Here is a 14,325-nt window from a genome sequence, read left to right on the forward strand (position 1 = left end):
GAAATTTAAATATCTTTTAAAAACCCTGACTATTGACTGCATTCAAGCTCCCATTCCTAAGAAGTTAAAAAAAAATTTTAAAACATTGGTCTAAATCACCCACACACAAGATTATCTAAAATGTATGGCTAAAAGTAGAGAATGAAAACCCACTCCCCTCTAGTGAGAAATACGTTAGTAGTATTTGAGAAGCACCCTGGATGCCCTTCATAAATTTTATCACTCCAGCTTACTCTCAAAGGTAACACCATCTTGAATTTTATTAATCACCCCCTTGCTTCTCTTTATATCTTTACAATTTGTGTTTGTTTCCCTAAACAGTATATCTTTTGGGGGGGGGCGGAGGTGTGTTTCTATTTTTGAACTCTGCATAAATTGAATCCTATCGTATGTATTTTCCTGTGACTTGCTTCTTTTTATTTTACCTTTTAAAAAAGCATATTGATTCATTCATTTACTTTCAAGTCTATGATATTCCATTTTCTAATTATATACTTGAGAGACATTTAGTTCCTATTTAGTTATTTGAACATTACTCAATATGTTGCCTGGTGCTCATGTTTAATAATTTCTCTGGGGTACATGCATAGGAGTGGAATCGCTGTCTTACCATGTACACACATCCAATCTTTTTAGGTAACACCAATTTTTCCAAAGTGGATTACAGTAGCCTATAAAATTTCTCTATTCTCCATCTTCTTGACAGCACTTGGTTACCAGACTTGACTCTTATATTTTGGCAAATCTAGTAGAGTGAACTGTTAGCTCATGGGATTTAAATGTGCATTTCTCTGATTATTCATGAGGTTGGGCATCTTTTCATATTTACATATGATTTGTGTTTTCTTTGAAAAGCCTATATGCCCTTGGCTCATTTTTCTGTTGGATAATTTGTCTTTTTCTTATCAATTTATAGGCATTCTTTTTTTCTTTGGGGGGCTATTTTTTTTAAAAGCAACATATAGCATCATACAGAATAGTATGTAAAACATTAATGTATTGTTTAAAGAAATATTTAAAGCCAAAGGCTGTGTAATCACCACGTAGTTAAAAAAAAATTGAATGTCACCAACTCTCCAGAAGCACCTTGTTTGCCCCTCCCTGATCACAATGCCCCCCCCCCTTTTCCCTCAGAGGTAATTACCATTCTGACTTTGTGGTAATCACTGCTTTTCTTTTTAAAGTTTTATCACCTGGGAATGCATCCTGAACAATATAGTATTGCCTGCTTTTAAATGTTATTAAAACAGATTCAAATAGTATATATTCTTTTGTCTTTGGCTTGTTACCCCTACCATTATGCTTGTGAAATTCAGGTAGCTGTAGTTTCTTCATTGTTCATGTATTATGTTCCATTTTCCAATGACGTTTGATAGTTTTGTTGCTGTATAGATACCACAATCTTTGAACTATTATAATGTTGATGCACACTTGGTTATTCCTGTTATGGTGCATTCGCGAGAATGGAGAGTCCAAGACAATTTGAATTTCAAATTGTGGCATTTATTTTAGCTGGCCAGCGACTGTCCACCCATCCACAAGCCGGACTTAGGTGAACAGCCCTGACCCTGGGGACTAGGGGGCTTATAAAGCATTTCAGGTGCATTCCTGTTCCTGCAGGTGCAAGAACTTGGACAGAAATACAGCTTGTATAAACAAAAAAATTTTCTACTATTCCCCAGATCATTGCTCAAAGGAACAGGTCACTGCATAAAGGAGTAACAGTTAGGTTAAGTTCCTTGTTCTGCTTGGTCAGAACATGCAACAGTGGGGGTCCGGTTTCCAGGACCCAAGTCCAGCTAATTACCCTACTGGCTGGACATCTGAAAAATACTCTCTAACAATTCCAACTTTCTGTTCTTATAAACAATACTGCTAAGAATATTCTTGTAATGTCTCTGGATACACCTGAGCAAGATTTTCTCTGGGATAAATACCAAAGAGTGAAATTGTTAGATCTAAAGTATATCTTCAATTTTACTAAACAATCCTAAACTATTTCCAAAATGGCATACTAGTTGACATTCTCACTACTCTAGAGAATTCCCATCAGTGTACCAAAAACTGTCAGTTTCTAATTTTTGCCAAGCTATTGCGTGTAGTTCCTTTAAAACTATTCAATGAAAGCCAAACCACTGTGATTTTAATGCATTTCCTGATTAGCAATGAGCTTCAGCACCATATATATTGGCCATTTGGATTTCTCCATTTTAAAAGTAACAGTTCAATAGTTTTACCCCCGTTTCTATTGGAATGTTTGTCTTTTGTTTTAGTTCTTATATATCCTGAACACTACTGTCGTCGGTCATATGCATCCATTACGATATATTTTGAAGGTCAGGTTAATGTAATCAAATCTGTCAATCTTTCTGATTAGTGCTTTTGTCACCTATCCCTATCCATTGGCTATGAAGATGGTCTATTATGTTATTTCCAAAAACTCTTGGTTTTGCGTTTTCCACTCAGGTTTTTTGATCCACCAAAAATTGTAAGTGTGCGGTGGGGTGCTGTGCAGGGTAGGGAAGGCAGGAAGAGTCTTTCCTTTCCTCAGTACAGATTACACTCATTGTCCGCTCAGCTTTGAGTGCTTCTCTGGTCACGACCCTCGGGGACCTCGTTCGGGTCCGTATCACAATATGCTATCCATCCTCCACCAAAGACATGTTTCTTGCTTATGTACTGTCCTTAAACGTCCTGCGTTAAGGTTTTAACATTTCGTGCGAAAACGCCTTTGTGAGCTTCCTTAGCCAACAGGTTCAACGTCGTCAAGGAACCGTCCCGCCGCAGGGCGGTAGCGCCCTCCTCCTCCAGGACGACACAACGCGCAGGCGCAGCCGGCCTGGACTTGCGTACGGCACAAAGAAGTGCGCCTGTGCGGAGCAACACCCCGCCCCTCCCCACTTCCGGTCCGCTGTAAAACCTGGAGCTTCTCGCGAGACGCTTGTTCTGCTCGCTGCCGTAGGTCGGAGGTCAGAGCCAGCATCCCGCGGGCCACAGGAGGAAGATGGCGGTGGAGTCGCGTGTCACCCAGGAGGAGATTAAGAAGGAGCCGGAGAAGCCAATCGACCGGGAGAAGGTGAGCAGTCGGGAAGAGATGGCGGAGGGCTGGCGGGGCGCAGAGCGGGGCCTGCGGGAGGCATAGACCCCGTGCTGGCTGTTTTGATTCAGCTCGTGCTTTTCCTCCCACTGGCAGACGTGCCCTCTGCTGCTGCGCGTTTTCACCACCAACAACGGGCGCCACCACCGCATGGATGAGTTCTCTCGCGGGAACGTGCCGTCCAGCGAGCTGCAGATCTACACCTGGTGAGCGGGCGCGCGCGCGGTCGGCGGAGGGCGGTCTCCGCGGAGGGGGATGGGGAGCTGCCGCGCACAGGAAGGGTCTGGGCAGCTGGGCAAAAGGATTGGCCCGCCTTGTAATTCTTCTGCGGTTAATGGTGAACACTTTGCATTGTGAAGGCTGGAGGCTGCTTGTTACGAAAATGATCTGTAGACCGTTAAAACGGGGTAGACGCCTTCAAGGGGCTCCTGGTCGAGTAAATGGGTGCTGGGATTACAGGCTCAGGCGGGGAAAGCAGGGTCAGGGAGCCATGCTGTCCAGGGATATCATCCTCAAGGAGCACCTCACGTGATGTTGAATCTTAGTTGCCGTAGCATTCAGAAAAACCAACACAACCCTAGTAATTAATGATTTGATGCCGAATGGAAAAGCCCCTGACAAGTGTTCAGTGAAGATCTACATGCCCTTCAATGTTTATCCATTGTGTACTTTACCTACCCCTGAGTCACACACTGCAGACTGCCTGGGATTCCTTGGTTCGACATCACAGTATTTTTTTTTAAACCTTCACATAAGAATGTTTGTTGATTTAGAGAGAGAGGAAGGGGGGGGGGAATTGATGAGAGAGTGAGAGATGGAGAGATAAAGAGAAAAATCGATTTGAGAAACATCCCTCGGTTATGAACCCAGCCATGTGCCCCAGCTGGGAATAAAACCAGCGACATTTTGGTGCATGGGGGTGACACTCCAACCAACTTAGCCACCTGGCCAGAGCCCATAGAGGCTTTTTAGTAACAAGAAAAGGTGTATGATGATTTAGAATTTATGTTTTGGTAACATTTGCCATTTTAACTGATATTAAGGGTGACATTAAATATAATCACATTGTGCAGCAATTACCTTTATCTGTTTCTAAAACCTTTTCCCTCCAACATGAATTCTGTACCCAATAAACAATACCTCCCCATTCTTCCCTTCCACCACCCCCAGTAGACACTAACCTGCTTTCTGTGTATGAATTTGCCTGTTTTAGGCATTTCATATAAGTGGACTTATATTTGTCCTTTTATGTCTGTCTTATTTCACTTACCATAATGTTTTCAAGGTTCATCTATGTTGTAGCATAAAACAGGACTGTATTCCTCTTTATGGCTGAATAATATTTCACTTATGGATGCACCACATTTTGTCCATTTATCTATTGATGGGAATTTGGGGGTTGTTTCTACCTTTCAGCTATTGCGAATGCTGCTGCTATAAACATGGGTGTACAAGTCTCTGAGTCTCTGCTTTCAGTTCTTTTGGGTATATACCCAGAAGTGGGATTGTTAGATCATGTGTTCATTCTGTGTTTAACTTTTTGAGGCTCTGCTGAATATTTTGCACAGTAGTTTTGTATTTCTCAATTTTAAACTGTAAGCCCAATGTACTAGAACTCAGTTCTTTGAAAATTGGGACCTTATTTGTCTTTTTGAAGGTTCTTGTTAAAATTATTTCAGTTTAGCATCATTCCAGAATAAAGTTCTGGGAGGGTTGATTTAACTTAACATACAGAGAAGAACTGTTATTAATGGTTAGATAAAAACCTCTGTTAAGAGATTAAAGTGTATACTTTCTCCAACAAATAAGATTTTCTGTTTGTCAGGTGCTATGCTTCAACCCTGAGGGTATAAATTAAAGAAGTAGTGTAAGTAAACTCAATCTAGTGAGTTTAGGAGAGCACATGTATACTAAGACTTTAGAGTGAAGATGATGGGTGAGGTTGTTTAACAGACCATTGACTCCCAATCAAGAAAAAAGATTACAAAAATTCTGTCCTAAACTATTCTCTCCATAAAATGCAATCAAACAAGGAAAGATATCCTTATTCTATACCTCAAAATGGTGCCCAAAGAAGGCAGATTCTGAAAGACTGGTTGGTATGGAGGTAGCACAGAGCTCTGCCCCCAATTCCAGAAGCAGTAATGAGGGAGATTAGTTAACAAAGCTTGGGAATTCTCATTTGTAGAAGTGGACTGAGGAAGTATAAACTAGGCAGCCCTAAGACAAGTCAAGGAAAAGGAGTGGAAGTCAAGAGGAACCCCACAGAAGCAAAGCTTGCCAAAGTCCAAGTCACCCTGTGGAGTTGGAACATGCCAGATACCACAGGAGTGATATCTTTCCTGTACTTGAATGATCATCAAACAGGTTATTGAAAGAGAATTACATAGGTCACTGTATCAGGATTCAACCAAAAAAAAATAAAAACCATTAGGAGCTATATATTATTTTTTTAATGTGTTTTATTGATTATATTACATTTGTCCCAATTTCCCTTCACTCTGCTCCCCTCCACTTTGTGGTCCCCCTCCCTCCAATTGTTCCCCCCTTTTAGACCATGTCCATTAGTTGTGCATATAGTTCTTCACAACCTCTCTCTGTCTATTCCATTCCCTCCTACCATGATCCTTAATTCCTATATCATCTCCCTCCCTCTCCCCGTTCCCCCTCCCTGTTGACCTCCCCCCAATATGTTCCCCGTACCTATAGTTCTTTTTCCAGTCTCGTTGCCTGTTTAGTTCGCCTTTGTTTCAATTCCCTAGCTTCTGTTGTTTCTTGTGATGCAGTTTTCATTTTAGATTTCATAGTTTTGATCCTCCTTTTTCTAAACCAGTCCCTTTAACATCTCATATAACAGTGGTTTGGATCTAATGAACTCTTTCAGTTTTATTTTGTCCTGGAAACACTTCCTCTGCCCTTCTATTCTGAATGACAATTTCGCTGGATAGAGTATTCGTGGTTGTAGGTTTTGGATTTTCATTACTTTGAATATTTCTTGCCAGTCCCTTCTTGCCTGCAGGGTCTCCCTTGAGAAGTCAGCTGATAGTCTAATTGGGACCCCTTTGTACATGATTCTTTTCTTCTCTCTTGCTGCTTTTAAGATTCTCTCTTTATCTTTAATTTTTGACATTTTGATTATAATGTGTCTTGGAGTGGTTCTCCCTGGGTCCAGTTTTTTTGGAATTCTCTGTGCTTCCTGGACCTGTAAGTCTATTTCCTTCCCCAAGTTTGGGAAGTTCTCCTTTATTATATTTTCACTCAATTTTTCAAGTTCTAGTTCGTCTTTTTCGTTCTCTGGCAAGCCAATGATTCTTATGTTGGGCCTTTTATGGCTGTCCCAGAGGTTTCTGATCCTCTCATCGTTGCTTCCCGTTCCTTCTCTATATTCTGGTTTGTTGAGATGAACTCTGGATTTTTTTTCCTCACAATCTGTCTCGTATGTGGTTTTGTTCCTTTCGTTATGAGTGTTTTTCGCTTCTTTCTCATCTTTTTCCAGATCTTTTGTTAATTCTGTAAGCCACCTGATAACAATGGCCCTGAACTGAGCCTCTGACAGGTTTCTTATTTGTTCATCTGTCAGATTCCTCATCTGTTGCCTGGTGAGCTGCGCCACCGGGATTTCTATAGTTGTCTGCCTCATTTTGACAGATGCGTTTTGTTTTCTTGGGCCGGCAATAGGGGGCAGTGCCTGCGTACTCATTACAACCCAGCGACCAGCGCCAATCCGCAACCTTTCTTGCTGCGCCGTGGTGCTTTGTTGTCACAACCCAGCGACAGGCGCCTGTCCGCAACCTATTTCGCAGCGCTGTGGCGCTTTCTTTGGGGGCGGGGGTCCAAGATGGATTCACACAGTTATTCCGCTAGGAGACCGGGATCCGTCCTCCCGCCCCCCTGGGCCTCACTGTTTAAGGCGATGTGGTGGCTGCTTCTCCCAGCGTTGGGGTCGCGAGCCGCCGGGGTTTGACTGCAGCCGGGATTGTCCTCCCTGCCGCTGGGATTGTTCTCCCTGCCACTGTCCCTGATGCGACCGCAAACAGCACCGCCCCCTTTCGCTCGTCCTACCTGCCCAAAGGGCACCGCTGGTTTATAACTTCATACGTTGGGCTTCCGTGTAGCTTTATTTTCTGGAATTTCTAGTTATCTTTTGTTTTGAAGTAGTTGTATTCCTCTCTAGTTGTGGAGGGAGACCGAGTGTGTCCGTCTAAACCTCCATCTTGGCCGGAAGTCCAGGAGCTATATATTATTAAGAGGTTTATTGCAACAAATTAGCTTAAACAATTGTGCCTAGCCAGGCACCTAAATTCCTAATCCGTGGGGCAGGTTATCAGGAAGGGCCAGTTGGAACTCTCAAACATGAGCTAAAAAGCTATAGTTGTGGCCTGATAAGGCCCTTCCAACTTGTTGACTCAGGTGTACTTAGATTATATAGAATAATCTATTTAAAGTCCAGCTGATTACAGACTTTAATCTCATCTACAAAATACAGATGTCCCTTGACCTGCCATGGAGTTATGTCCCAATAAACCCATTGTAAGTTGGAAATATAAATTGAAAATGCATTTAATATAAAAGATTGGTTGTTTACCCTTGTGGTCACATTTCATAACTCTGCGACCATTTCAGCCTTATACAGTACATGCATTAGTGTTTGAATAACGGAGCTTTGGCTTCATCAGAATGACATGTGAAAGTGACCCCAGCAAAGACTAAAGCCCCAAGGATGCTCTTGCAATCTTCTCCCCTATATGCAAGCTTTATTATTATTTTTTGTTACTTATTTTTTGAGAGAACAGCTCTTTCTTTTTTTAAAATCCTCACCCAAGGGTATGTGGATATGTTTATTGATTGAGAGAGAGAAGGGAGGGAGGGAGAGAACCATTGATTATTGCCTACTGTGCTGTAGTCTTTTTGTGTGTGGGGATGATGATGCTCCATCCAACTGAGCCACCCAGCCAGGGAGTTTTATTTTGTTCTGTTTTTCTTTATTTGTGTGTATCTTTGTCTCTTTTCTCTCCTTTTAAACTCTTGGGGTTTTTTTGTTTGTTTTGTATTCAAACTTTATAGACTAGCGATCAGAAAGCAATACTGGCCCTCCAGCTGTTATCTGGGAAGCCAGTCCTCAGCTTGTGGGAAGCTTGTAGAGAACTTACACTGTCAAGAGTTCATAAAAGGTGTAAACCAAATTCCTCATGTTCATTATGAACAAGATGACAATGTTGACAATGTTTTTAGAAAGGAAAACAGAGTCCTTCTGGTATACATTAAGTATGTACTGTATACCAGAGAATAATTGATTACAATAAACAGCATCAGAATATCAGGTTAGAGACTTCCGGCCAAGGTGGAGGCATAGGTAGACAGGCTGTGTCTCCCTCCACAACTAAAAAGTAGTACAGCTACCTCGAAACTGGAGACAACCAGAAGTTCCAGAAAATCAAGCTGCATGGAAGTCCGTCCAACAAACAAAGATATAAAGGAGAAATACTTGTCTAGACAGGTAGGAGAGACAGAGCCAGGGCAGAGAGGATGTGGTGTGGAGGGGGACGGTGGTGGCAGCGACAGCAGCTGTGGCTGGCCAGTGGAAAGTGCAATCACACATTAAAAAGGTAGGGAGAAACACCTGGGGAGTGATTCCAGCCCCAGATCTGCTGTGCAGCTCACAGTTCCATGCCAAGGAAAATAAAGCCTCATTCCTTCTGATTGAAAACAAATAGGGATTGGGACAGAGGAAGAAACACCTGGTTTCTCATCAGAGTCCATTTGTGTAGAGAGCCCCCACGGTCCTAGAACATCTGCTGACCCTCCCACTCTGAGAAACACGAAGAGGGAAACAGCTAGAGGCGCCAGTCCTGTATGGGAAGTGGGAAAAGTGCCTGGAAGAGGAATGAGAGCTGAGCAAGCGGCATTGTTCCCTCTTAGACGCCTCCCCTGCATACAGCACCACAAGGTGGTGAAACAGGTTACCCTGCACTGACGAATACCTAAGGCTCCACCCCTTACAACGCAACAGGTGCAGAAGCTCTGCCTAAGACACAGAGGCAAACAAACACAGGAGCCTGTCAATATGAGGAGACAAGAGAAGTATGGCCCAAAAGAGGGGGCAGATCAAGGCTCCAGTGGGAGAACTAAGCGATGAGGAAAGAGCCAACCTAACAGATACAGAGTTCAAAACTCTGGTGATAAAGATGCTCACAGACTTGACAGATATGCTTGAGTACGGCAAACACAGAAGGGAAGAAGTGAAGGGTATGCTAAATGAAACAAAGGAAAATCCACACAAAACCAATGGTCAAGGGAAGGAAATCGGGGTTCAAATCAACGATATGGAACATAAGGAAGAAAAAAATAGCCAGTACAGAATGAGGAAACAAGAATTGAAAAAAAACAAGGAGAGGATTAGGTACCTCTGGGGCAACTTTAAATGTGCCAACATCTGAATCATAGGTGTGCCAGAAGGAGAAGAAGAAGAGCAAGAAATTAAAAACTTATTTAAAAAAGTAATGAAGGAAAACTTCCCAAATTTGGTGAAGGAAATAGACATACAAGTCCAGGAAGCACAGAGTCCCAAATAAGCTAGGCTCGAAGAAGACCACACCAAGACACATCATAATTAAAATGTCAAAGATTAAAGATAAAGAGAGAATCTTAAAAGCAGCAAGAGAAGAGAGTTACCTACAAAGGGGTTCCTATGAGACTATCAGCTAATTTTTCAAAAGCAACTTTGCAGGCTAAAGGGACTGGCAAGAAATATTCGAAGTTATGAAAAGCAAGGACTTACAACGAAGATTACTCTATCCAGCAAGCCTATTATTTAGAATGGAAGGGCAGATAAGATGCTTCTCAGGGAGATGAAGCTAAAGGAGTTCATCATCACCAAGCCCTTATATGAAATATTAAAGGGACTTATTTAAGAAAAAAAGGATGAAAACTATGAACATTGAAATGACAACAAACTCACAACTATCAACAACAGAACCTAAAAAACAAAGCAAAAAAAAACTAAGCAAACAGCCAGAATAGGAACAGAATCATAGGTATGGGGATCATTTGGAGGGTTATCAGTTTGGAGGGGGAAGGAGAAAGGGGACAAATGAGGAAATGGTGCGGGGATTAAGAAGCATAATTGGTAGGTACAAAATAGGGGGAAGTTAAGAATAGTATAGGAAAGGGTGAAGCCAAAGAACTTATATGCACAATCCATGGACATGAACTAAGGGCGGTGGAATTGCTGGAGAGAAGGAACGTACTGGGCGTAGAGGAGCAAAAGGAAAAATAATTGGGACAACTGTAACAGCATAATCAATAAAATATACTCTAAAAAAAGATCAGGTTACAAAATGTTATCTCCAAGACATAAACAAATCACTGGCTTCAGACTTCATGCGACCACTGGAGACCACTGGTGACAGAGTTAAAATAACCAGGGTTGCAGAATAGAATATGAACCTCAACAAAGTAAAAATAAGCTGCAAAAATATTGAATGATGAGAAGAGTAACAAAATCTTTCTCTGAAGTTTTACAATTCCTTCGATTTGACCTCAGTTTTTTCTGTTAATTTCAAGTTAAACTTAATTTGCTTTGATGAGTTACATATTTGTGTTATCTCAGCATAAATAATAGGCTTGGTAATATTAAGAAATTCTCTCTCTGTAACATTGTGTAGCCCTGGCTGGTTTAGCTCAGTGGATTGAGCGTCGGCCTGCGAGCTAAGTGTCGCTGGTTCGATCTTCCAGTCAGGGTACATCAGAGAAGGAAAACTCTGACTCCAAAAAACCTCCGCTGCCTTGCGGCATAACTCTTCAGGGGAAAGGCTAAGTAAGGGAGTAAACCCCGACAGAAAATCCGGAGCCGGAGTCCCTAAGGCGGTTTGACGTTGTAGTCAACACCGGCAACTCCTGCGGCGCACCTGAAGCCAAGCTGTATTGACTCCGTCTTTCCCTTGGACCCTTCAGCTGCGAAGAGAGGGGGGGTCTGCTGCATGGGCAACAGCAGACCCTCCATATTACCCTGCCCAGGCTCTGTAGCTTCAGCGTCATCACAAGATGTCGATTCAACACGGGAGGAGACAGATACCATGTCACTCCCGAGTCGGACTGTACAGCCATTCTCGGCGGTGCAGATAGACTCTTAAGAAGCTACACCATTGTCTCTCGAGACGGACGGCTGCCAACAACATTGTGTATATACATAAAAAGATGCCTTCCGGGAATGATGTTAATTCACTATTTATGGTTGGTGAATCTGGGATACAATATATTGCATTTTTGCATGTGTCTCCCCCTCTACCCTTAAATAATGAACATGTATCGAGCTGGGAAAGGCAGTCTTGCCCAGCTTCTCACCCTTGCAGAGGCTGCGAAGAGTGGCCTTGGGCCCAGAGTATTTCCTGTAAAGAACTAGAGCCCTCACAGCCTGTGCTGGGCATATCTCTTTGGGAGTGTCTTTTCCTGTCTGGGCTTGGTGTGTTCTTTGTTCTGCTTAAGTGTTATATGGCACTTGACCAACCCCACTGCTGTATCCGGAATCTTCCACCTGCAGCACAAAAGGGATGCATGCAGATCACCTCTCTGCATTGGTTACAGGGTGAGACCTGCTGGCAGTGGGGGGACCTACACGCACTCACTATTGAAGTTGATCCTGCTTGTCTTTGTGCCCATAAAGTGTTGTCCATGTCTTTCTTGGCAACCTGGCACGTGCAAACCATGGAGTGGGGTGAAATCCTGAATGCTGCTTCTGGTGGTAGATGTTATATACTCTTTGCCACCCTCCACACAATGGCATTCCTCCCCAAAGATGGGAACAGGTGTTGCCTGCTTGATGTAAATGTTATACAAAAATAGCAGCTTTAAAAAACAGATGAGTTAAAGTCAGCATATAGAGTTAAATAATGAAAGATTGAAATAAAACAGTAATGGTAGGGAAAGAGAAAAAAATAAATATGACCTGTATTTAGGAGGTAGATACAATAGGATAGAGATGAGAAGAATTGAACAGTGCTTAGGTCTATGACCTGGGCAACTAAGTAGGTGATGGTAGTTTTGATGGTAATATGAGAGGAAGGGCTTTTTTTGAGGGGTGGGTACTGTTTTGATCTGTTAATGGGCATAAGAGAAGGAGTTAGTCTCAGAGAATGGAGATGCTATAGTCATCCTGGATGTCTTTAGACTCATGGTTTTACTTGAGTATGATGTAGAGATTTGTAAATAGGGTGCAAAGTTAAAATCAAATGACCTCTTGGGCAAATTACTCCTTGCTTGATGATGTATTTTAGAGTTCTTATGCCTGGTATCTTTGTGTCATTTTATAGTGCTCTATAGGCAATGCTGTTTCAAGTTCTAGGTCATTCGTTTCATTTTGCCAGTTACAAAAGAAAACAGCATTACAATTTATACTGATTTGTTACTGTTTCCAAGATGCTTATATTTTAAAAGATTTTTCTAGATTGTGTCATATTAAGTTTTGAGTTTCAAATAATGATGTACAGGGCAAGAACATACATTGTGAAAGCCTGTGCTTTATTGAGAAATAGTTGTGTTTCATTTGCTTTTGGACTTGATATCATAAAACACAACATAAGATGCCTTCTTAGGAAAAACTGCATATCTTTATGAAAATGCTTTCCTGTCACATTGTTCCAAGATGTATTCCAATTCCAGAGATGCTAAATGTGGGAAAGTATGCAATTTTTTTAAGTGTTTGGATTAATTTGGACTTGTTACCCTTAAAGGGGTAAATCACTAGTCCAATAAGGTGTTACAAAGCAGCAAAAGATAGCACATATAATTCTATTGGCACTAACAGTCTGGCTTTGATTCATCAAAATGTCAAACATTGAGGCTCATAAGGGGAGTTCTGGGGAGGCAAATAGTATTATTTGATGCTTTAAAATTAACTGAATTATAAAACCTTGAGAGATTTTTACACACAGTTCAGAGGCATGTAATTAACTTTGTCCATATCCTTTTTATATTATTGCTGATTAATCAAATGTCTTTTTAAAAAATTCAGGATGGATGCCACCTTGAAAGAACTGACTAGTTTAGTAAAAGAAGTCTACCCAGAAGCTAGGAAGAAGGGCACACACTTCAATTTTGCAATTGTTTTTACGGATATTAAAAGACCTGGCTATCGGTGGGTAACTTTTTATTTATAATTCCTATAATGTCTTTTTTGTTATTTAAAACAATTTTTTTTACTTATTTTTATTTTAGAGAGAAACATCGATTTTGTTGCTTCACCCATTTATGCATTTATTGGTTGACTCCTGTATGTGCCTTGACCGGGGATTGAACCTGCATTGGTTTTGATGTTTTAAGTGATAGGGGTAACACCTTTAGTGAATCTCATTTAGTGGGGCGGGGGGAGTATAGATTTGTACTGTTTTAATACCTAGTTTACTGTGCTCTTAAGATAATGGAGCAGATCCAGTCCCGTGTTCACTGTGTAGTATGTATAGAGCTGTATAACTTGTGCATTAACAGTCAGTTTCCTTCCTGCAGAGTAAAGGAGATTGGCAGCACAATGTCCGGGAGAAAGGGGACTGACGATTCCATGACCCTGCAGTCGCAGAAGTTTCAGATAGGAGATTATCTGGACATAGCAATCACCCCTCCAAATCGGGCACCACCTCCTTCAGGGCGCATGAGGCCATATTAAATTTTGTTGACTGTTTCTTGAGTTTATTTTTCATTCATTTATGTAAAATAAATTTATGCTTTCCCTCCCCCTCATTATTGCCATTAAGCCTTTAAACGCTAAACAAATTGCAAAGCATTTATTTAGGAGTTACATTTGGCTGTGTTGTGGTATGAATATTAATAGGAAATCCATGTTTCAAGTCCTTCTGTAAAATATGAAGTACTCTTAGCATTCTATGTAAAACTGTTGTTAAATATACATGTGCAGTCAACCTGAGTGTGAAAATTAATGCAGGCATGGGAATTGGGTTTGAGTATTTGGGATTCATACTGAGAAGTGGAGGTTGGTGTATTTATTGCAAAGTAGGCAGGGCAAGAAAGCCATGGGATTATAGTAACTAAATGGCATGAGTTTGTGGCCTAGACATGGTGTGGAGTTAGAAAAAGGACCTGTATAACTGAGCATGGCAACAGAGGCATTTTGGAATAGTTTGAGCTAAGGCAACTTGAAGAACCTATCTGTGATTGAAGAAATCAGCCTGCCTGAATCATGGTACAATCAAAATAAAACTCTCCAAAAAGTTATGAAA

The 14,325-nt window shown here is 41.5% G+C and overlaps 1 protein-coding gene across 1 annotated transcript; it reads left to right on the forward strand.

The window, feature by feature from the left end:
* The first annotated feature begins 2,903 nt into the window (after positions 1–2,903).
* SAP18 (Sin3A associated protein 18) lies at positions 2,904–13,775 on the forward strand. Its single transcript, XM_090273911.1, has 4 exons — positions 2,904–3,076; positions 3,194–3,303; positions 13,107–13,229; positions 13,598–13,775. Exons 1-4 carry the CDS (start codon positions 3,005–3,007, stop codon positions 13,752–13,754), a joined length of 462 nt encoding a protein of 153 aa, XP_090130037.1. The 5' UTR covers positions 2,904–3,004; the 3' UTR covers positions 13,755–13,775.
* The last annotated feature ends 550 nt before the right edge of the window (positions 13,776–14,325 follow it).

The sequence above is a fragment of the Furipterus horrens genome, unplaced genomic scaffold (genome assembly GCF_987537825.1).
Source record: "Furipterus horrens unplaced genomic scaffold, mFurHor1.1.pri manual_scaffold_4, whole genome shotgun sequence".
In the NCBI taxonomy this organism is placed as follows: Eukaryota; Metazoa; Chordata; class Mammalia; order Chiroptera; family Furipteridae; genus Furipterus; species Furipterus horrens.